The 25,748-nt window shown below is 34.4% G+C and overlaps 1 protein-coding gene across 1 annotated transcript in view; it reads left to right on the plus strand.

Annotated features, from left to right (window-relative positions):
- IFIH1 (interferon induced with helicase C domain 1) overlaps nucleotides 1-25,748 on the plus strand; it is a 52,612-nt gene that overhangs the window by 16,253 nt on the left and 10,611 nt on the right. Inside the window, exons 4-10 of the mRNA XM_055291951.2 lie at nucleotides 9,054-9,158; nucleotides 14,348-14,568; nucleotides 20,456-20,666; nucleotides 21,497-21,714; nucleotides 22,927-23,043; nucleotides 24,705-24,828; nucleotides 25,365-25,643. Coding sequence (XP_055147926.1) covers nucleotides 9,054-9,158; nucleotides 14,348-14,568; nucleotides 20,456-20,666; nucleotides 21,497-21,714; nucleotides 22,927-23,043; nucleotides 24,705-24,828; nucleotides 25,365-25,643 — 1,275 coding nt within the window. The remainder of the gene's footprint in view (nucleotides 1-9,053; nucleotides 9,159-14,347; nucleotides 14,569-20,455; nucleotides 20,667-21,496; nucleotides 21,715-22,926; nucleotides 23,044-24,704; nucleotides 24,829-25,364; nucleotides 25,644-25,748) is intronic.

A 25,748-nucleotide genomic window follows, 5' to 3' on the forward strand; every position in this document is an offset into this window, starting at 1 on the left:
TAAGGACTAAGAATTACTGATATGAATGAATTATAAAGTACCATTAGTCCAGAGAAATTATTGAGTTCTTTTGATTGAAGTTTTTGTTGCGGAATTTACTATGGAAGGGTTTTGCCTGCATAGGCATTTTCTGACAGAAGTAACGATCAAGGTAAATGTGAAAGTATTCCATAGCTTCTAGTATGCATTTGTGTAGTTTTGTTTTGTGTATCTTCTTGATATTGATAATGTTTAGTCTTTATTTTGAATTCCATTATATTAGGTTAAAGTTTCAAATAGTTCCCAAGATAGCATTGAAAAAACTTGTCACTTAAGCTGCACACAGTCTGTAAATATGATTTTTTTATGTGTATAAAGAAAAGACTCAAATTATTTATAATTTTAAATTAAGATATTTATAATTATTATTTCTGAACCAGTTTCTCAAATATTTTCTCAGTGCATAGTAGTCTTAGTACATGCAAATATTAATTATTTATAGCTTTAATGCAAGGATTATGTGTGTGTGTGTGTGTGTTTTAGCACCTGTTACTCCTTAACACATCTGATGGATAAGACACACTACCATCAGTAACAGTGGCCCACCTTGAAACTAATTTTAAACACGTATCTCTTTGGCACTAGAGGTGACATATCAGAGTTCTCTAGTGGATTGTTCTAGAGAGTGATTTCATCATATCTCCAAACTTGGGGGTTGATATGTGTCCTTTTTCCTCCTCCCACCTCTGTTTACAAATCAATTGTTTCTCATTTAAAAAGTGGTTAGTAATTAAGATATATCAATTTTTTTATTTGCCCTTTTCCAAATTACCAAAACAATTTCTAAACAAGATTTGAACAGTTCTCAGACTATTAATGGCAATTTAATGCTGGATGCTATAGTTCTGCTTTCTGAAGTCACTGGTCGTCTTATAAGAAGAAGATAACTGCAAAACTTTGGTGTTTCTCTAGATCAGATTTCCCTAGGAAACATCAGAGGGACACAAAGCCTGCTTTCATTTTCTATTAAAAACATTTTAATTATAGCAAATAATTGACTGGGTTATTTTACTTCTATAAGCGTACAGTTAAATTAGTTGTGCAATCAGTCTTTGCTACTGTCGCTTTGTCAAAACAAGTGAATAGTTACTTCACATTAAACTTTTTTATTATACTATTTTAGAAATTAATGCATTACAATAAAATCAAAGAAAATTAAGTGACATTTAAAACTAAGTCAACTTTATTGCATTTGGTATAAACTTTTATGCAGAGTGGAGCAGAAAATCCCCCCAAATAATCATTGTGTTACAGCTGCCCTATTGTGAAAACTAGAAAATGCAAATGCCTCAGATTGGCCAGCAGAGGGCGCCTGTACATTTATAAAGCTAATGGAATTTCACTGTTTCAGCGTGAAAGATTATAATGTAACTGTAGAGTGTGCCATGTGTGAATATACAGTGCGCATGACTGTGCTTGCATGTGTATATTTTGATTTATATATTCGTTCACGTGAAGATTTTAAAATTCCACCCCAGCTAATGAGCTTACCAACCTGCTTGTTTTCAGACTTTAATACCTTCTTTCTCATATTTCCCCATATGTTCCACTCCTTAGGTTTATCCGGTGACATTATGCTTTGGAATATATTGTGGATATATTTTGCATAGATCATGTTCTGTAGGAGGGGTTTAAAAATTGACCTTTATAAAACAGCCTTCTTCTCCCTGGCCCAATCTGTTATAGCACTTTTTTTGTTGTTGTTTTGTTTTGCCTTTTTATAGACTAAAGTCCAATCTTAGATTTGGTCTATACTAATTTCTGTAAAAGTGCCACAAAATTTATCCTTGCACTTGAGGACCAGAATAATGTTCTGTAGCACTAACCTCTAGAAATCTAGAGATTTTTAGAATCTCTAGAAATAAAACCATAGCGTTTGAAACCTAAGTGGAAAAAAAAATAATTGATACAGTAGTTTACAATAAGACTGTTTCAGAATCACTCATGCTATATCAGGACTGGTTTGAAGTAAGAGCACTCCTTTACTTTTTTATTTTTCTAAATTTAGTTATCATTGATTATTGATAACTAGCAGTACTACTGAGGCAATCCAAAAGACAGATATTGATTTGAGCTGAGAGACAGAGAGAGATGCTGATGCTGATACTGATATTGGTACTTGTTAAAGGATTATATAAGTTTGTATTTTATTTGAAACCCAGCATGAGGTATCTGGGTCAGTTATATGGCTTACAGTTGCGTAATAGTTCTAGGAAGATTACCATTCATACCTCAGGAATGGGGACATAGATATTATGACAGAAAGACAGAAAGAAATCTCCCTAGTGTGCAGTTAATACATGTTGGATTTATTTTCATGATATCTGTTTATGACTACAAACGTAAAGCTGTTTTTTTTAGCAGAGTTTTAACAAAAGCAGTGATTTTAACTTAGACTATCAGATCTTCCCTTCACAATTTTAGGATGTGAATGAGGTCAGAAGCCAGAGAATTAGGAAGAAGGAGGTGAGTTGGTCAGATAATATAGTATCATTGAGAGAACCAAGCACTGAGGAATTGCGTTCACTCTCAAAAAGTTTATACTCTAATGCAGGAAACAAGTGACGTGCCTCCACAAAGAAACCATAATCTAGCCATGGTAAAAGAGATGCAAGATCTGTATTACAGGATGAAGAGAGAAGATCTGTAAAAGAAGGAAGACTGATGAGAGAAAGCTTACCAGATGAGGAATATCAGATATTTCATCTGAGCCTTGAGAGCACTATGCTGGATTTGTAAACAGAGGTGCCAGGCAACATTTCAGGTTTCAGGAACATCATGAGCAAAAGCACGGGCACAAGAAAGCTCCAAATGTGTTCAGAGGAACAGTTTGATGAGAGAGGGAGCATTTGTGGAGGAGGGCGGTAGGATTTAAGACTTCTAAGATCAGTGAAAATTAACGAGTTTCTCTAACAGTAATTTTTACAATGCTTTTCCTCACAGACACACTTTTAAAAGTATACCATTTATCATTTGGATAATTATAAAATGCCAGCACAATGCATGTGTGTACAAACATCATCTCAGATAATGATTGTAGGAAAGTCCTTAGGTAGAGGAATATATCTAGCAGAGTGCTGGAAGTGGATCTTACTGGCTCGTAAGACCCCAATGTGCACATCTCTTTCCAGCTCCACACAGGACATCATGCTGGAAATTGGCCACGATGCGAATATTTACACCATGGAAATTGACAAACCTTTTAAAAATCATGTCTCCCCCCACCAAAGAGCCAGTTGTTGAACATTTACCTGGGCACCCTTAATGTATTCATATCTCCCACCATCCTTTCATGTCTGCTTAAGTTTGCTTAACTCCTATAGCCTTTCCTGAAAGGTGCTTACCAGCAAAAGAGGTTTCTAATTCACATTCTACCTTGCCGTCTCCAAACCCTGTTATTGCCAAGATTTACTTCCCATGCGGTTACCTGGCTTCTCACTCTTAACTGACTCTACTCTAGGACTTTCTGCCTCCATTACTGACTGGCAGTGAATGAATGGGTCATTCTGGTGGGTGCTGTTATCCTTGCAACCTGTGCTTTAATAACTACCTTTCTTTATTAGAACCTAAGTGCAAAGGCTAAAGGACATAGATGATACAATCTAAGCCAACCTCATTACACACAATTCAAATTTAATTCTGTTAGAAACATTTCAGCAGTAGAAATTCTATAAACAGGAGCAGAGGAGCTCCATGGATAGCCATGTGGGCCTGTGGCTCTAGGAGAGTGATTTTTCTCTTTGGGGAACTCATTTCCTAGAAGCTTGGATCCAGGAGAGAATATGCAAGGTGGGTGGAGGTGGCTTCTCTCCATTCTGCGGGAACACATGTTCCCTGGCACGGAGAGGAAAATCTGACAGACCAAAATGTGAGTGTGTGTGTGTGTGCGCGCACGCGTGTGTGTGTGTGTAGATCCATATACATAGAGCTGAAAATAAAAGTGATCTATTTCCTCTCAAAAAAAGATTAAGTTATTTCAAAAGAAAAGGAAATATATATTATTAGCAGTATGAGTGTAAGCCCACTTGAGAGGCCCATGCAGTCTTTGTGTGTGTGCCCAAACGTGCACACATTTTTCAAGCTTTCGGGGTAGCTTGGACATTCCAGGCATGAGGATTATGAAACTGGAGGGAAGGTGGGGATCGCTGCAAAGGTGAAGCTAAAATGCATCACAAGGTCAGAACTAGAATAAACATGAAATTACCATGAAAAGTGAAATTGGACTAAAGACCTTGTCACCACTGACTCACAGGAGAACAGGAGCAGTTGGTGCTGTTCTTTCTCAATATGCACAGAGGCCCTTTCCCCTCTCGTTTCCTGCTGTAATGCAAAACCACTTTTCGGGAAAAATAGTGTGTGGCAGACTGAAGCCAAGGGAAAGAAATGAAAGATATTCTGTGGGGTGATAAATGCCTCTAGGCCAAAAATAGGAGAGGCACTACCTGGTAGGAACAGAAGCAAGAATCAATTTGAATTTTACCTAATAAAGCTTAGCTCTTTGAATAAATACCTACTTGTCCACTACTTGCTACTTGCTATGTTAGCTTTTTCCAGCAGAGGGCAGACTTTACATTGAAATAGATCTGAAAAGGCCTTCAACCTCTTGCTTTTTTTTTTTCGGTTTGAATTTTTTTAAAGTTCAATATTTTTGGTTTCTAAATGATTTAAAAATATTTTAAAGTATTTAAGGTCTAGAGTATGTTAAATAAGAAATTTCTTGGATTTCAGTTAATATTTCTGCCTTATTAGCAAAATACTCAAGATGTGATTGCAAAATAAGGCTTTTTTTTCCATGGCTTTTGGGCTGGTCTTAGGCACTTTCTGTCATTGTAGGCAAGACTGTTCTTTTTTGTGTTGTTTACAAAATTACCAAAGAAAATCCTGTCTCTTAACTGGATGGTTATAATTTTCATTCATTTCAATAGCATTTGATATGAATAACTGCTTTTCTTTAACAGTTCAATTACTACCATCTTCTAATCTGTTTCATAGTTAGCTTTGATATTTTCCCTAGAGGAAATGACACCTATATAAAACTTAACTAAACATATTATACAATATAACTTCAATATTCAAAGCCCCTTTAATGAGAATTTAAAATTTGTTTCTCTTCGAGTTTCATTTTCTTGGTCTAACTGAATCATTCTCACAATACGTGAGAAAATAGAGACTACTATCTCTCTACATATATTTTTTAAAACAGGAGGTTAATTCGCTTGTAAGTAGTGGCTAAGTTCAGATCTGGAGACTGATCTGTTGGACTCCAAAGCACAAATTCTTTTCATGGCAAGGCCTGCCTCCAACTGACTCCATGCGATCTACTTATAAAATCATAAACCCAGGACTTTATTCATTAGGACTTAAATCCAGACTGACATAGTTTGAAAAATACAAAGAACAAAACAAGATAAACCTAAATAAATCAATTTCAGAAATTCTTGGCATTTAAACTCAATAGGTTGGTTTAATTTTGGCTTCACGCAAGCACTTTTTTGATCTCGCTTTTTTGGGAGTGTGTGTGTGTGTTTGTGTGTAATATGGTTTTTAAAGTGAATGCAGGAAGAAAATCTCTGGGGAAGGCATTCTCCCTATTATAAGAAATACAATATATTTTCTTTTATTATTAAATTTTACTTACATTTCTATGAAAGCAAAAACGTATATCAAAATGCATAAGAATTTGCTGCCTAGGAAACAAAATTATTTTTATGTGGAGAAACTGAAGATTTATATACCCTTAAAATGACAAAGAAATTGAGCTCTATATATTCGCTTTCATTTTCATAATAATCTGTACAGGATTACTGCAATTAATTTTATGTAACGAGAACAGAGGTGTTCTTTTTATTTGAGTGCAGAAAAAAAGTTTAAAAAGAGGTGTGGACGCTTAAATATAAAGTTAGTGAAAATCTATCAACGAAACCAGAAATGTTAGCAAAGCAAAATCATCTCTCTAAGTTCTTTTCTTGGAAAGATAAGCTCTGTTTCAAGATGGATAGAAAATGTGACAATACAATGAAAATGTCTCTTGCTGTTAAAAAACACCACCGCCACAACTCTTATTTCAGTTAACACTGTGTTTACGAAACTTCACCCAAATCATCAGCCACGCTTAGTGTTAGGGAAAAAAGCACTGGAACACTGGACTTGGATTCAGAAATGAGGATTCTGCCCCACTGTAGCTGTGTAATCTGGATAGATCAGTCAACCTCTCAGCGCCTTGGTTTCTCACCTATGAAACAGGAGATAATATGTATCTACCACATAGAATGTTGAGAGATTAAAATGAAATTTACATTACATCTGTGAAAGCTCTGAGTTCGGTGTCTTCCTGACACATTGCTGATTGGTTTGTTAGATCAAAATAATCCAGATAATAGACTTTATTAATAATACCCTATTTTGGGTAGCAACTTTTAAAACAATTCATCAGTTATTCGTGCACATTGCATAAATAGCTCCCTCCCAAAACTTACGGATGTTAGAACAAAGCTTGGGAGAAATCTTGACTCTACATGTAGACGAAGTAGGTTTAAGATTAAAGTTTAACTGCTAGTGATTAGAAAATGAAGCGGAAATCAAATATAATTTTCATTTCTATTATACTTGGAAAATTTAATGATACAGTCTTAGATTTTAGATATTTGTTAGTATTTTTTCAGTAATTTTGGTGTTCTCTTCAGTTCTCAATATTACATTTAAAACAGCAAATAAAAAGCATGTCAAAATTCACTTTTTTGCCTCAAAAATCTTAGCCTATATTGCTACATCTAGAATTATTCTTGCAATGACATTTTCCCCATCTCATTTTACACCTTGCCTTTTCCTTACAAATCATATTCTCTTTTCATCAGTACATCTGCCCAAAACGCTCTTCTACTTGACAGTTCTATCCTACACTCGCCTCTGAGCTTCTAACGAGACATACCTCTGGGAATTGCAAAGTGCCATATTTTAAATCTCTCAGTGAGATATACAGGTTTTCCCGTGTGATCATAAGGGATTCCTCAAATCTGAGTTTTAGAACTAATCTGTGACAACTGATAAGCACAGTATTTTCACATTAGTATATTTATGTTGTGTTAATATACTTAAACAGTATGTATGTCCATTGAGAATTTTTCTACAAATTTCTTATCAGCTTACTTTTAATTTTTCAGAAAGATATCTTACATATTTGATTGGCATTGGCTGTAATTCTGTTATAGCTCTTAAACTAAATAGGCTCATCCAAATTGGATGGGAGATGTAAATGTCACAGATTCTCAGTGGAATACTAGTCAGCAATAAAAAGGAACAAATCAGTAATACACACAACAACATAGATGAGTCACAATTATTATAAATTAAGTTTTAAAAGACAGACATAAAGGCTACATATTGCATGAATCCATTCATATGACATCCTGGAAAAGGAAAAACTATTGGAACAGAAACCAGATCAGTGGTTGCCACTGGTTGTCTGATCTGGAACAGAAACCAGATTAGATAGCCAGAGGGATTTACTGCAAAGAGGCTTGAGTAGACTTTTGGGGTGCTGGAAATATCTTAATTGTAATGGTAGTTGCATAACTGTATACATATGTCAAACTCTTCAAAGTTGCAAAACTGTATATATTTGTCAAACTTCTCAAACTATAAACATAAAAAGAGTAATCTTTTTAGTAAGTAAATTATATCTTAATATAGCCGACTTGAAAAAATTAACTAGTTAAGGAAAAAGGAAATATTTGCAGTTTTGGGTTGTATATCATCTCTTTTCAGAGAAGTTTTATTAAAACATACTGTGTGTCTATTTTTTCATCCATTTTTATTTTCAGCCCTAAATATGACACTCAGACTAGTTTTAAATAGCTAAGAGCTACCTTGTTAGTGTGTTAAGAGGCTTTAGGATGAAATATTATCTAAGTATAAATATTATAAAATATTTTTAATTATAAGAAGAACATTATCTAATGGAACTCTTATCCTAAGAATATATCATTTCTTGATTTTTATTTCCTTTTCTAATTGCCAGCAATTAAAGTCCTGTGCCAAGAGCTTGTTGCACCTAATATTACTTAAAGGTTATCAAGGGCTGTGATGTAAGTGGGATTAGCCTCATTTTAAAACAAGGGGAACTTGTTAGATTCAGAGCAAAGTGAATAGCAAATTTTGCGAGTTCTTCTGATTCCAAAGCCAATATTAGTAACCACCATTGCTTTATTTTTACCAATTTAACGATAGTTCTGGTACTTGAGGATGAGATTGTGTAAGTGTTGGAAATAAACTGTAAGAAAAGAATTCTTCTCTTGAGGGAAAGAAGGTTTTCAAAAAGAATTGATCCTGAGTTCTGAAAACAGAATGTCGGGATTCATAAATGAAGGGTGTGCACTGCCATCCATCCATATTAACCATAACTCTTTGATAGAGGCTTAATCTAATTATAGTAAAGAAAAACAGTTATTTCCAACCTCACATGAGCTTCTAGTACAACTGTGATGCCAGGCTTTAGTGATATTCTTTTTGAACAAATTCTCTTTGAGATTTTACATTTATGTTTATCTCCAAACTATCATTTTCATAACTGATCAGTAGGTCCAGGTACTTTATTAATTTTTTGTGCTTTATTAATTCCCTATCATTTTAAATGAAAAGAGCTCAAAGGTTTCTATGTACTGCTTTTTGTTTAGAAGACATATCAAACCTAAATATTGTTTTCTTGGGCAACCTTTACATGTAGAAGGGCAATGAAAATTATAAACCCTTAGGAATTTGCTTTAGCTCTCATATTGGATGTGTAGTACTTTAAGTAGGTAATTTGTATTTGAGTCACTACTCAGCAGCTGCTCATCCATAGTGGATTTTTTTTAATGTAGCCTGCCAGAAGCGCTTACCTTTTATTCGTAATTGTCTGGGTGTGCCTTCCCCACTTGAATTGAACTGTATGTACTGTGTGCTGTAGAGGTGTGCAGTTAAAATACGTTTATTCTCAGAAATATTTTAAAAATATTTTAAAATGTTTTCCTTTGCAGAATCAGACACAAGTTTGGCAGAAGGAAGTGTCAGCTGCTTAGATGAAAGTCTTGGACATAACAGCAACATGGGCAGTGATTCAGGCACCATGGGAAGTGATTCAGGTACTGCCTAACTGTTGTGTAAACCTTAAAAAGTGTGAAATAAGACGCCATATAGTGGAAGCATGGGGGCTGTTCATACCCTCCCTAATGTATTTATGCAATTAAAGCAATTCTTTTCTACAGTGAAATAGTTTTGGAACTTTGCCATTCACTTTCTTTAAAAGTGTAACTTACAAAAGTCTTAGAACCAAACTCTCTAATTTTGATCCAGTACATATCTTTTTGGTCTGGCATATGCCACATTCCATATAGTCATGTCATCTATTTTATTTATGGGATCTGTTTCAATTAATTTGACTGCATTTAAATAGACTGTATTCAATTTGGTACATTTATTTACTTCCAAACTCTACTTTTTAAATTAAAATACTTTTTAAATAAAAAATTGATACTATCAATAAGAGAAGTATGATTAACTAGAAATTACATATATAAGTAAAAGAAGTCAAGTTTGTATAAATATCTTTTGAATAGGAGTAGAGTTGGCAAAATATTTCGGTCACTAAATGAAAATTTTACCAGGTTTTTCCCAAATTACTTTCCATATCAGTTGCATATTCCACCAGCAATAAATGAGAGTGCCTCTTCCTAATTCCCCACACCTTCATTAGTACTTCCTGTTATCAGTTTTCCTAATTTGTTAGTCTGATAGATTTCAAATTGTTTCTTTCTTTTCTCTGAGTGTATATTTCCATGATGACTACTAAGCTAAAATGTTAACATTATTAAATGTAGGTGATGGGTTAGTGGGTGTCCATTACATACCTTTCTATATTTGTCTACGTGTTTGAAGTATTTCACAATTAAAATGAACAAATCACAAACAAAAAGAAAATGCTTTGCAAGGGGCCAGCTAAAAAGCATTGGAAAAATGATAAATTAAGAAACAAATTACTTTATTCTTCATTTGTGATTGAGTTGTTTCCCCTAAGAATATATTATATAATTCAGATTATCCTGCATTGTCAGAAGAATTATAAAAATTGATATCCACAAGAGGCCTAAGGCGGCAAAATAGTTTATAGAAAGATTGTCATGAATCCTAAATGCTTTCCAAATTAGATTGTAGCACCTCTTTTTTCATATATCCTTTTATCACAGTGACACTCCTGAATCCCTTAGAACAAATTAGTTTGAGGAAACCCAATTCACCAAATGTCAGTCACAACTTTAATCTTCATTTAAAAGGGTGAATTCATTTTCTGTTCAATTCAGTCAGTGTTTATTGAGTTCTTGCCATGTGCTTATTTCTGTGGATTATATTTGTTTTTTCTATCTTTGTCATAAAATTGTTCAATTTAATAATTAACATTTCTATTACATGCTATGCTAGAACTCAAAATAGATACTCTAGCTAATATTTAACATCATTATAGGTTGCTTTAAGTTTTTGGAGATCATGCTAATTTTCGTTTGTCTAAGTAAGGGCTTTTCAACAATATCCATTCATTCAATAAATATTTAACGTGTACCTTCTATGTGCAGGGCATCTTGCCTATTTAGAGCTGTTAACAAATGTATTTGCTGATTTTTAGTCCTCAGTGTGGCATGAAACACATAATAAATCTGAACGCAATCTACTTTTGAAAAGCAAATACATTTTCAAAGGCAAATACATTTTTGAAGACAAACGCACTTGAAAGAACACCACTTGAAGTTCTAGATGGATCAGTACTTAGGAGCAAAGAATTAGTTTGCCTAGTGGGTAGTCAATTTCTGAAATGGTAAAATTATGAAATTCCTTGCCCACAAGTGCCTGGTATAAGCTAAAATAGAAACCATTTCAAAAGGAAGTTTAGATAAATCGGTGAACTGTTAAACACATATTGAGGCACTGAAAAGTATTACAGAATCTGCAACTGTGTTTTAATCTTTGAAGTTGACATCAAAAGGGACTTCATTCTATATGTCCTTCCTCCTCCTCCAGAGGTCATATATGGGCCATAAGGTGTGACCCAAAACAATAATATTATATTCCTTTGTGGAAGTGTTATGCCATAGTAAACATGATTACCAGTACTTTTAAAGTATAAATATTCTAATTATATTATGAAAGGCTTTTTTTTCTGTTTCCCATTTTCAGAAAGATATATTGCCTCTCAAAAAGTGGCAATGTTTTTGGCAATACACATTGGCCTGATATGTAGAAAGTGTTTCCTTACTATTTCAAGATAATGCCTATTAATATTTGTCCAGCTGGAATGGTGTATTTTTCTGTGGTAACATACTATAGGTAAAGGAATACTTTGTAGATTTCAAACACATGCAGTGACAGACCTTTTCTCTCCAAGAATAACTCAGCTGTCAAAATCAATGTGAGAATGAAATTTGCCACATGGTGTAGTTCCAATAGAATATTATTATTTAAGCCTTATTTGATTTTCTTTTTTGACCATTTATATGGTATAATTTTAAGGTCTTTAATCAATACTTGTTGTAGAGGGAGGGCACAGTGTTATTCAAAGCTTGTGCATATTTTAACTACTATTTTCATTTAATTGATTATGCTTTTCAGAGAAAGCCAAAAACAAACAAACAACAAACAATCAAAAACCCAAACATTTCTTTTATAAAGGAAATTGGCTCCTGGCTCATTGATACCAGCCCAGTTCTCTCCTTCTGCTGACAGAGAAGAGAAAACTCTGTTTTTATTGCTTCTGTGGATAAATTCTTCCATCCCTGTGTCACAGGATGTGATAAGGCAAGAATCAGGCTGAATATTTAGCACTCACCCAGCTTTTATTCTTTGGATGCTAGTCTCACATTGAATCCAACTCTAATTTTTTCCTGTATCCACACTGTGCTTCTTTTTAAACTTAGGGCCACCTATCAAATCTCCTAGTCTTAAATCAAAAATATGGAAGATTACTGAGCTATCTGTCTAACCAGGTATTTTTGTAACAGCGATATAGTGTCCTAGACTCTAAAGTCCTTCAGGACAACTATATTATTGAGAGTGCCTGGCATATAATAGGTGTCCAGTCAATATTGACTGAAGAATAAATTCGTGGTACATGCCTACTTAAGTAGCAGTAAAACCTCATGACTTTGGTTCTGAAGTTATACTGTAAACACAATAGTCCTTTTAACATTCTCACTCTTCTTAAATGTATCAGCTTAATAAATGATTAGAATGTGTGAGTAACATTAATATTTTACTCATTTGATTTGGTTCTGGATTCTCGGGAAAGAGACTTAGGAAATCGCTATATGTTTCTCTTTTTAATATTTCTTATTCAAGGATATAGTAGTAAGCATGAAAAATGGGGGAAATTATTATTAAAATGTACTCTTTTAATAGTTTATTCTGCAACTATTATCAAGGAAGGAGCATTTTATTAGTATTCTTAAAATCTATGCAAAAATGTACCTCAGATGAAATTAAACAAAGAGGATTTATTGCTATATTTTAACAAACTTCCTAGATCAAATAAAAATTTAGCAGTAGTAAATTTTTGGGTCTTTGTTTAGACACTTTATAATGCATCTTCCTTTGCAAATATACTGGCTCTTTTGGAAAAGTTAGATGATAAATTATCTTAATAGAGGTGAAATATCAGGGTTTTGATAGTCTATAAAAGCTACAGAGGAGTAACATTGTTCTTAAATAAATCACAGCCTTACATAAATATAATACAAGATGAATTATTGTAAATATTGTAGAGTTGAAAACAAGCATGGAAACTTATAAAGGTATATTTTAAATGCTGGTGATTTTAAATGAGTTTTTCATAAAAATCATATTGAATGAATCAGCAGATGATCCAATGATAGCTTAAATGTATTGCATCTGTTTTTACTCATCCATACAGAAGGCAAATTTCCTGCCAGGTTAGTAGATGATCCTAAGTGGTATTTGGTGTGAATTTTCCTATCTGTTCAGATAGTACTATCACAACAAGTTAAAACCCACTCAAATAGAATTATCCAGGGGCTGAAATGGAGCCATCAGCAAGTTTTTTGAAGTTAATGGGATTATGTTAGCTTAGTTTTATTGCAATCATTGATAAGAAAATGAAGTTATTTCATGTGTGATGAAATATAGATAAATACTGTTACTTCATTTTTTCTTGTGATTATATAAGGCATAAGATGGGCTTTTAAATTGATATAATATTTATTTTACTTCATTTCACATTATAAGCTATGCATTTTTAGATCTTTTTCCCCTGGTAACATAGGTCAATATGGTCACTTCTAAATAAAATATATTCTATCTAAAACAAGATATATTATAATAATTTTATTTTAATATTCATAAAGTTTATGTTAGGACTTATTTTATCAGTATTTTAAATTTAAAGTCTATGTTAATTGAAAATATTTTCAATATATTATACTTTGGATTTTAGAAAAAGTAGGAATATGTGGAGCCATAAACATAAGGAAGTAATAAAGATAACAATTCACAAAAAAATGGCAAAAGTAGTCATAATTTAGTTTAAACCAACAAAATTATTTTTACCTTTCAAGGAAAACCTACCAATTAAAGGCTAGCATAGGAAGAGTTTTTTCCTCTACTCTCTAAATATCACTTCTGTACAATGTAGTTGCCTCAGATGGAAAAAGGAACTTGAGATAGATAGGGTGTCGTGTGTGTGTGTGTGTGTGTGTGTGTGTGCTTTTTGGTATTTGGTTGCCAGATAAAGTTTCTACAAATGGAAGAAAATAGTATCAGCCATAATACCTTCTTTGCAAAAAAAAAAAAAAAAAAGGAAATACGGAACTGGGAGGACTAATGATTCCAACTTTCTCAGCTCCTCTTGATTTTGTAGGTGGAAGGGCTGAGTGAAACAAGCAAGGCATAATGACTCCACAAAGAAATGGGAAGTCTGATGCCTTAACAACTATACCTGCCAATCCCGCACCACAGCCCTTTCTACAAATTCGCCTTGGCTTCACCCGCTCTGTGAAAACACTCCACCATGTTGCTCCTTCCCAGTCCTCTTAATTAGTTGACTCCCTCTGCGCCCCCACACCCCCAGACTCCTTCTGTGAGAGGGAGCCGGGGTTGTATTCTGCAAATGCAGAGAGCAGACATTCATTGGTACAGAAAAGAGAAAATGAATTGGTTTGGACCACACGTGAAAAGGAGTTTAAAGCACAAGAGGCCTACGTTCAGTTTCAGGCTTCCTAAGCTCTGTTATTTTGTTGTCCCTTCTCTTATTTTTCTTTTCAACCTTCTTCAGATGAAGAGAATGTGGCAGCAAGAGCATCCCCAGAGCCAGAACTCCATCTCAGGCCTTACCAAATGGAAGTTGCCCAGCCAGCCTTGGAAGGGAAGAATATCATCATCTGCCTTCCTACAGGGAGTGGAAAAACCAGAGTGGCCGTTTACATTGCCAAGGATCACTTAGACAAGAAGAAAAAAGCATCTGAGCCTGGAAAAGTTATAGTTCTTGTCAATAAGGTATTCAAAGAACATACAACATTAGTTGATCATTTTCACTGTATTATTCTGAAACTTTTATATGATGGCATTTGTGTAAGTTGGTCATTTTCATTGTATTATTCTGAAACTTTTATATGATGGCATTTGTGTCATTGACTCACACATGTTTAGTTTAATTAAGAGTAATGTCAAAATAAGCTCTTTATTTTATTTTTAATCTTTTTTAAGTATATGTAATATCTAAGTTATAAACCTGAAAATAGAAATTTTCCAATAAAACTAGAACATTATACCAAATGGCTATAACTTATGTAGCCCCAAAACCTAGGAGTTAGTTTTGATTCATCTGCTTCCTTTATTTCCCTTATCTGGTCACAGGTTATATTCACCCAGATATACTTTAAGGTTAACTAGCTAATTTATCATTGCAAATGAATATGAATGACCCCAAAATATCACTGGAATCAAGGATCAAATACTGTTTTTTACTTTCTCTTTAGCTATTGACCCTTAGTCAAAGATGGCAAGTCCTCTTTCTCCAGAATACATATAATGTGGTTTGGAGATAAAATTAAGTGAATGTTTGGTATCTACATCAAGTTAAATAGATTTTAAAATCCTCAAGAAGTATATATATAAGGCCAGGCGCGGTGGCTCAAGCCTGTAATCCCAGCACTTTGGGAGGCCGAGGCGGGCGGATCACGAGGTCAGGAGATCGAGACCATTCTGGCTAACACGGTGAAACCCCGTCTCTACTAAAAATACAAAAAAATTAGCCGGGCGTGTTGGCGGGCGCCTGTAGTCCCAGCTACTCGGGAGGCTGAGGCAGGAGAATGGCGTGAACCCGGGAGGCGGAGCTTGCAGTGAGCCGAGATCGCACCACTGCACTCTAGCCTGGGGGACAGAGCAAGACTCCGTCTCAAAAAAAAATAAAAAATAAATAAAATAAAATATTACATTAAATGCAACTGAAGTTTTCCTTCAATAATTTGTATCTTAGGGTATTTGAAGGCCATCTTTGTAAGTAAATATGTCTGCTTCACCTTAAAACAAAATCTAGTCATTTGAGCTTTATTCAGATAAATGAGTTTATTAATTTATAAATATACAAATTGGGGATATGAATATTTACTATTTTATGGAATAAAAATGAGTATACTTTTCCTTGATCAGGAAGTCTTTTTTCCATTCTTATCTATTCCTTTATAAAAAAAGCAGTAGATTGTAAAACATTCTATTTTTTATTTCTATTATGCTAAAAGTTTTAGTTACATCCTGTTTTTCAGTACTTAGAATCCATGATCTGAATGATTCCTATCATGTAGTTCCAAATGCATTTTGTGTGCATCTGCTAAGTCCAAAGAGCTCTCCTTTATACTTGTATACTCACTATTAAAACACTTATTTCTTTTGCTGGTAATGGTGACACATTCAAATTTGTTTGCCCATAGCCTTGCATATATTCCTTTTGTACAGGATATTATTTTTTTTAATGAAATAGGTTTGAATCCTATTTCTACCTACTGGTAGTTTGAATTAGACAAATTAGTAACTTCTCTAACTTTAATTTCTTTATCTGTGAAATGAACAAAATAACAACTACTCTGCTCTGAAATTTCAGTTGGATAATATATCGCCTAGTAATGACTCTTTCTTTTACTCTTAAATACTAGCTTTCTCCTGCTCCTTTCTCTTCACCTTCATAACTCATGAAACTAAGTAACATAACCAGGGAGGCTCTTAAGTGCCAAATCCAAAGAAAAGAACCAAGTTAACTGGATTCAAAGCTACTTAAACTGATAATTTTGAAACCATTTGAGTATCTGCCATTTTCTCAAACTCAGCCTCACCATCTGCCCTCCCAAAGGCTCCTCTTCCCCATTTACCTGTTTCTTTGTGAGTAATACCACCTCCTCCAAAGCATGCAGCCCCCACACCTAGGAGTTAGTTTTAATTCATCTACTTCCTTTATTTCCCTTATCTGGTCACAGGGACATAGGCTAATAGAGTTGAAAAGGGGCTTCGAGATTCAGCTTTCTTCCTTTGCAGAGTGGTTCTCTCACTTCTGCAGGGTAACTTCCTAATATCAAGGAGGTCCCCCTGTTAACAAGACATCGACACTGTTAGAAAGCCCTATTTGTATTCATCCAAATCTGTTTCTCTGGAATCCCAGAATCACCAGTTAGAGTTCCTTCCTCTGCAACCACACAAAGTCTTAATTCTCCAGCCTAATGACAGCCCTTCACATAGACAAGGCAGCATTATGTGGCTCCTATTTTTTTTTTTTTTTGTCCCTTGGAATAAATGTCCACAGTTCCTTTAACTGTTTTCCATATAACATGGTTTCTAAACCTGTCATCATTCTTAGTGCTTATACTCCTTCAGACATTTTTCTAGGACACTCTTAAATGCGGTGTCCAGAGTTGGGCGAAATACTACAGATAAGATCTTAACAGTGCAGAGCGTAGGAGAGATGAGATGTGACACCCAGCTTATGACCGCATTTGCCTCTGGCATCCACAGACTTATCTGGACCTTGTCATAAACTCAAAATCCTCAGTTCCTTTTTATCTGAAAATCTCTTAACCTAGAACATTCTTAATTTATTTTTGTGCAGTCAGTTTTTGAGCCTAAATTCAAATACTTATTTAACTATTGATCTTTTCAAGTCTCATATTTTTGTATGTGTCTATTGCATCTTCCTTTCTATAATATTCCATTCTCTGCTCAATGCTATATTCTAGCCAGGAATCTTTCATTGCATTGGATCTACGTGATTCTTTGGAATGCACATTTATGGCTATGTTTAAATATTAATTTATCCTCATTAATTATTCACATTCACTGCATTGTTGTGTGGACACCTGGGGACTTGACTCTAATTCCTTATTGCTTTTCTATTGTTTTTCTCCTTAGAATTACTATAAATCCCTCCACTAATTCTTCCATCTATGTCATAATTGTTTACTATACCATCTTTTTGAATTTTAAATTAATTTCAGCTTTAATTATTTTTGACTGAGTCAGAACACCTCTGGCCCAGTAAGTCTACGTAACCTGAATCCTGTGTTTGGCCCAACAACAAGGTATTGTTACCCTCAATCTAGAAAAGAGAAATCCTGTTCTCTAACACCATTTACTTTCATCTCCCTTCCTCCGTCCTTTCCAAAGTTATAGCCTTCAAATGCAGAGAGAAATGAAAACACCACCTGCGTTCCCAGACTTTCCATTTCCTATCTAGGGCTTCAACATCATGAGAGATAAATCCCAGGTTCCTTCAGATGCTGCAATGCAGCCCCATATGATTCAGCAGAAGTGGGTAGCAGTTGGGTTTGATTAGTCTTGGCAGGCACTCTGTCACATCTCAGGAAAAGGCTCCAAGAGGACCACACACCTCCCAATTAGCCATGTCAGACTTGCATCTGGCTTTCTCTGTGTCCTTCAGTAGGAAGTCAACACCACCCAGAGCGAGTATCAGGATTTCCAGCACCTGCTATCTCCTGTGACAACTTCTTTTTGTTCTGTACATCAGAAGGTGCTGCTTCTTTTGAAGATTTTTGACTCACCTTTTATGGGCAGAATTTTGTGGTGCGATGTCACTCCATAATACAGAGATTCTTAATTAAATCATTCAGCATGAGTGTATTTAAAGACAAATCAAATGCAGATCTTGTCCTTAAGAAATACACAGTCTAGAAGAAAGATTAGGGATATATGTTGATAATATGATAATTAATATTTTATTGCACTTTATAAAGCACTCTCAGATATATTATCTCATTAAATCTACACAGCAACCCCATAAGGTAGTCTTCATTATTCTCATTTTTTCCCCATCAGAAAACTGAAGTTCCAAGACTTTAATTGGTAATTCAGGGATCATCCAGCCAAGAAACAGCAGAAATGAGACATGAACTTTTATCTTCTGGGTCCACTGGTCTTCCTTTGCCCCTGCACCCTCCTTCTAGAATAAAAGGATGGGTGAAATGTCATGGAAGTTTTAGTACTGACAATATGGCATCCTCTTTTTCATTTAATTTTCACAACCCTATAATAGGTTAACATTACCTTCATTTTATTAATCTGGAAATTGAGAGCATTAAGATGATTGAGACCTTGTCCAAGGTACACAAGAAGTAAGTGGCTGGAGTAGCTGTTTTCAGGGCTTTCTTCCCTCTGCATCATGCTGTCTCTTTCCACTAAACTTAATTTCCATTCTTTTCCTCAGAAGCCTTCCGTCTTGCATAAATGGAATGGAAAGAATACTTCTAGAAAATGATTCAGGAATGGCTTTGTGGAAGAGAGAGAGAAGAGCAGAGCCATGGCTCTCAAATTTTAAAGGCTTAAATGCCATTAAAGTGAAGGTTTCAAGCCTCTGTCCCCAGAGATGGTCCCTAGATTCAGTAATTCTTGAGTGGGTCTTAGGAGTCTGAATTTTCTAAGCTTCTCAAGTGTTTTTGTAACAGGTAGATCAGAGAGCGTTTACTTTGGAAAAAAAAAAAAAGAACTAAATGAAAGTTTCTCTTCTTACTCTTTCTACCCTTTCCACCTTGTGGTAAGGAAATGTTCTTTCACTCACCAACTTGATTACTGATTTTAAGTCCACTTTGCTTCCTTAGAATTTACGGATTTCATTTTAACTCTTGCCCACCCCTTCTTCCAGCCCCCCAGACATCTACTTTTGGAAGCCTCCATCATTTCCACTAAATAATAATGTAAACCAGTATTCTTCATAAGGTAGGTGTTCCCCTTAGCCGGGGGATCAGCCATTCCTTATTTAACACCTAAGTGGGGCTACCTCAAGTAAAAAGACGAATAATGCAAACCCTACAGACTAGGAGAAAGGTAACCACTGATTGTATTTCCGGTAGAATTATGGAGAGTGAAGAATATAATGGGAATTCTTTGAAGCTTGCCCTTGAAACTCTTCCTGCCAACTTTCTGTTTCCCATATTGTACACTGCTGGGCTTCCATTGCATAAATCTTCCTAGGATATGACCTTCAAGATGGCTTTATATTTTTTCCCCTAATCCAGAAGGTATTTTGAGTGACTAGTAATGTGTAGCATTGAGGTGTCAACCCAGCTACCTTCAGCAGATGTTACAACATACAGAATCAGCTGAAAAGGACCCGAAGTTTCCCTTCTTTTGCCAGGTCTACTTGCGGGTTTGTTCTTGGTCAGCCACCACAGCTATTCCAGCAGCTTATTTCTTCACTTCACATCTGTTCTCCTAGTCAATGCCCTAACTTCTCACTTGTGGTTCCCTGATTCTTCCGGTCCTGTGGGCCTGCTGCTTCTGGTCTAATCCAAAACAAATAACAGGAATAAATCACTTCAACAGTACAACTTGTAGAGATCCTGTAAACTGTTATACTACATGTAAAATACTCTGCTTGATGTTTGCAGCCCTTTATAACCTGGCCCTGCTCTACAAATTTAAAAATGTACTACTTATTCAACCTTAGCTTCAGTTTATCTTTTCACTGACTCATGGCTTACTAGATTCAACTTCCTTCAAATTCCCCTTTTTTGAGTGTTCAGTTGCTTCTTCTCTTAACTGTCACTTGGTGTGTGTTTCTAGCTGAGCATTATTACATTGTGTTGTAATAATTTGTCTTGCTTTGTTTAGTCTTGGTCTGTATGCTCAGCTAGACAGAGTTCCTCAAAGTTGTCAACCATATGTAAACATCTTTGTGTACCAGACATAAATGCCTACACCTAACAAGGGTATAATAAGTGCTTATTGACAGATGAGTGAAAGGAATGATGGGAAAGTTGTTATGCCTGATTCACTGATAATGTAAACACCTCTTTTAATGCTGGATGCTGAACAGGCCTTTGATCAACACTCCTTTGGCTTTGACTAACTTTCTCTCTTTTAAAAAATCTTCCCATTTTTCAAGGTACTGCTAGTTGAACAGCTCTTCCGCAAGGAGTTCAAACCATTTTTGAAGAAATGGTATCGTGTTATTGGATTAAGTGGTGATACCCAACTGAAAATATCATTTCCAGAAGTTGTCAAGTCCTGTGATATTATTATCAGTACAGCTCAAATCCTTGAAAACTCCCTCTTAAACTTGGAAAATGGAGAAGATGCTGGTGTTCAATTGTCAGGTCAGTTTAAGTGTTTATTTTTTTAAAAAAATTAATAGTAATATTAATGATAACAAAGGCTGTATTTGTTAATTTTTTAAATGTTTATAAAAATTAACTTTGGTTTAATTGTCTTTTATTGCTTATGGTTTTATTAAAATCCTTCTACTTCCTGGAGGAAACAGAAAAAGTGGTTTTTAATTAGACCACTTTATTCTGCATAAGAATACCATTATTAAGGCATGCACTCGCTGGACTTTCCATTCATTCTGACAAGTTCCTTTATTTGCTAGTGAATGTTGCTAGATCTGCTTCCCTTTCCCATAGAATAAAAATACAAACCTTGTCTTTTGTGGGGTATATGATGAGAAGGTAGGAGAAAGAATGGGAAAAATGTAAAAATAATTTATAATAACTAAATGCAATGTTAAAACAAGGCAAAATTTTCCCTCTTTAAATAGTGTGATTTTCACTTGATGTAATAAAAATAAAATTCACCAACCTAAAATTAAATATTTTATTAAAGAACAAAAGTATAATCCTGAGATTTGTTTTGTAATAAGCCAGGGTGTGAATTCCACATCTAACGCTTTTTAGCTCTGTAAACTTTCTGAATCTTATTTATTAAAGAAGGAGAATGTCTAACAGGGAGTTTCATGATTAGTATATATGAATGTCTGTGTGTACAGGTGCTAGTATAGTTAGATTTCCCTCTTGAAAACTGAAAGTGGACTGCTCTTGTGTCCTGCCCAAGAGAAGGCATCTCCAACGCAGCTCAATTACTGGTCTAAAGCTATTTTCTCACTGTAGTGTGCTGATATGGATAAATGAACTCTGAATTTTCTTTTAAGACTTTTCCCTCATTATCATTGATGAATGTCATCACACCAACAAAGAAGCAGTGTATAATAACATCATGAGGCGTTATTTGATGCAGAAGTTGAAAAACAATAGACTCAAGAAAGAAAACAAACCAGTGATTCCCCTCCCTCAGATACTGGGACTAACAGCTTCACCTGGTGTTGGAGGGGCCACAAAGCAAGCCAAAGCTGAAGAACACATTTTAAAAGTAAGTCATAATTTTATGTATAACCAATGAAAGCAAAGCTAAAACAAATGCCAGGACTTCTTGGTCTTATTAAATAAGATTGAGTTCAAGTGCTGTGATCATCAGTTAAGTGAAATCTGTTTGCTTTAGTACAATAAATATACTCAGTCTTCTATAAAATACTAATATGCCTTAATAAATATCAATAACACAAAATGATATCATAAAAATGATGGAGAGTGATATAATTAATGGGAAGTTGAGACAACTAGAATGCCTTCTTTTGAACATCTACTCTTATAGTTAAAGTTAATGATCTACCTGATATAGAAATACGCATAAACTATGAAAGTTTCTAGTTGTCACACATAATAAAGTCTTACTCCATGAGTTTCAAAACTGCATGTTTTCTGTCTTTCGTATGTGATTCTAGGAATCTAGGTAATTCAAATTAAAGGGAAATAGGGATATGAAGATCTTTAAAGATGAGCTTGTCATCTGCCCCAAAATGGTAACACCACATACAGTGCTACTGTTAATCTTGAGTGTTAAATAAATCAGAGTAGCCCAAGAAGTATTTTGGTACCAAGGCAATTGCATTTGAATTTTAAGTCCCTTACTTTAAGTTGAATTCAATACAAATTATGTAGAGTAGACACAACATTCAGAGATGCAATTATAGGCTCCAAAATATAATTTGTTACTAGGATTAAGGCCTAATTCCAATCTAATAATCAAGGGACATGACTAAGGATGCTCCCAGCTTTGTATTGCCTGCTTTATGTGTAGAAGAAGGTGGTAGTATGATCCATGGATGTCAAGATGACCTTTGGTATGCCTCATGTAACATGGTTATCTCAAAATCATTCTCTGTCAGCGATGGTAAATTGTTATACTCTTTCCATGTCAGTTTTCCACCTGGAAAATGGAATTTAAGGAATGAATATCAATACATCTTTTTCTCTGTTATTATCCACCAACTTGATTTAGAAGCTCCTTTTTCCTATATTAGGACAAATGTTACTGATTGTGGGTTAATGAGATCCATAATAAAACAATGTTAAAGTGCTATATTTAGCAAGCAATGCTACATATTACTTTCATGAAATTTTATACCACATATTTATGCTACAATTTAATGTTACATATTTTTTACATGAAAAAGAATTCTACACTGAATAAAGTGAAAGGGAAAAATAATTGCATAAATATTGAAAAATGTCTCTTTTCCAGCTATGTGCCAATCTTGATGCATTTACTATTAAAACTGTTAAAGAAAACCTTGATCAACTGAAAAACCAAATACAGGAGCCATGCAAGAAGTTTGCAATTGCAGATGACACCAGAGAAGTATGTGCTTAACGTTTTATATCTATTTGATTGACAATACTACATTCAGTAGAAAGACGGCAAAGGCTATTTTATACTGATCATCTGAAAAATATTATTTAAAAATTTTAGCAAACAAATTTCAGTTTTTTTTTAAATTGATGTTAGGCAGTAAAGCACTACAGTGAATTCTCCCCTCTAATCCTCTTTTAGTTTTCTAATGTACATGAGGAATAGCTCATTCATTGTTTGTACATATGAATTATGAGGGATAGTGGGGGGCCATGGGCAGGGGGATGTATAACTAAGCTGGAGGGGTTATGACAGTTCGTTTTAGCCTTTTTAATTTTCTTCGTGAATTCCAGGATTGATTTTCTGACATTCCACAGAGCCATTTTGTTGCTATCAAATTACATTTGGCAATGATAATGGGAATCCTATCTAATTTGCATACTTGCGTATTTACTTTCTTAGGAAAACAGTGCAATGGTAAAGAAGTGAAATATTTACTTTAATGATGCTTTTCTGATGAATTTTTCGGGAATTATAAAAATAAACTGAGAGTCAATTTGGACATTATGGCCAGTAAATTATGTCAATACTTTATTTTGTAAAATTTAGAAAGCATTACAAATTCTGGCCATATGTACTTGATAATACCATTGAAAATAAGAATGTTGGGATCAAATGATACGAAATATGCACAATAGATAAAACAATGCTTGAAATATAGTAGGCACTAAACCAATGTTAGTAACTAGCCTCCGTATATCTCTTTTTTTTAATTCTGAAAAAGACTGCTATCTACTCCAGCTGCACTAGCACAGTTGAATATATTTTATTCACTTTCCCTTTTTTGTTACTTATTTGGTTTTACTTGATAATTTTAAATGCATATTTCTACTCATAAAGATTTTTAAAACTAAATTTCTCAGGTACATTTTTTAAAAGAATTTGCCATTTTTTAAACTTACTTTTTTTATGTACTTTGAAACATAACATACATACAGAAAAGTACAAATTCATATGTGTACTGATTGCTGAATTTTCGTAAACTGAATACACATATGTATACGAAATCCAAATCAAGAGACAGCACATTGCCGGTACCCCAAAAGCTCCTGGTTCCCCCTTCCAGTCACCATGCCCCAGGAATCACTACTATCTTGACTTCTAAAACAAAAAATGAGTTTTCACTGATTCTGAACTTTATATAAACGGAATCATATAGCATGCACTCCTTTATTTCTGGCTTTTATTCAGACTCTACTTCAACTTTTTATTTTGGTCAAAATAATACTGAAACCAGTTTTACAAAGAAGGAATATTTCTTAAGTTACATTGTAACCTTTCTAAATAATTGTGGCATTAATGCAATATGTGTTTACTAAGTTACCTTGAACATACAAGGTTTATATAATTCATTAACTTTACTTTGGTTAACCATTTAAGTTGGAGATTCCAGCAGAGGCAACAGGGTGTTGGTGTGGGTGTGGCTTGATGGCAGGCTTCAAAGAGAAGCTGACAAAAATAAATGTATAGACAAGTGATGGGACACTAACCTGTTACTTTGTCTAAACGAAGATTCCGAATCAGATTTATTATAGCCTAGAAATTATTCTAACAAAGATAATGTTATTCCTATAACAATAAGAATATATAAGTGTGTACTTTATTTTTAGGATCCATTTAAAGAGAAACTTCTAGAAATAATGACAAGGATTCAAACTTATTGTCAAATGAGTCCGATGTCAGATTTTGGAACTCAACCCTATGAACAATGGGCCATTCAAATGGAAAAAAAAGGTAATTTAGGTTTGGACCTAACACTCAGTTTATCCCATGTTTATGCCAAGATTTCAGATAACTATATCACAGATTCCCCAAAAACTTGAAAGCAAAAGTATTTCCAAATAGAATTTCTGTGTTCTGTGTAGGACAAGCATAATAAACATGTTCTAATTCCTTTTCTAAGGAAAGAGATTCCAATACTATCCAATTTTCTGTTTGTCTCCAGAGTCTTGTATTTATTGTATATTTAAGATATTGAGATAAATATTAGTAGCTCTGTCTCCAAAGGCAAACTCAACTAATACATTTTCATGCCATTTCTCTGTGCATCAGCTACATGTTTTTGCTGAGGCAGAACTCAAGCAGCAAGTCTAGGAGTTGGAAAACTTGCCCTGTTTCAGAGCTCAGGACACATTTTGAGCCCTACATTGCCCATTTTAAAACCAAGGTGAAGCCAGTTTTGGAGTTAGTAACATATATTCAAGTCCATGGCACAATTTTAGGGGGGTTATATGTTTATTATTTCACTTACATAATATATTTTTTCACAGCTGCAAAAGAAGGAAATCGCAAAGAACGTGTTTGTGCAGAACATTTGAGGAAGTACAATGAGGCCCTACAAATTAATGACACAATTCGAATGATAGATGCATATAATCATCTTGAAACTTTCTATAATGAAGAGAAAGATAAGAAGTTTGCAGTCATAGAAGATGATAGTGATGAGGGTGGTGATGATGAGTATTGTGATGGTGATGAAGATGAGGATGATTTAAAGAAACCTTTGAAACTGGATGAAACAGATAGATTTCTCATTACTTTATTTTTTGGTAAGATTCAAAGTAACATATACTGGTGTCATTCATTTAAATTTTCAACGTGAACTTACTGCTTCTCATAAGCTCTCCAGAAAGAGAAATATCTTTTGAAAGAAG

The sequence above is a fragment of the Symphalangus syndactylus genome, chromosome 9 (assembly GCF_028878055.3).
Source record: "Symphalangus syndactylus isolate Jambi chromosome 9, NHGRI_mSymSyn1-v2.1_pri, whole genome shotgun sequence".
NCBI classification, from domain to species: domain Eukaryota; kingdom Metazoa; phylum Chordata; class Mammalia; order Primates; family Hylobatidae; genus Symphalangus; species Symphalangus syndactylus.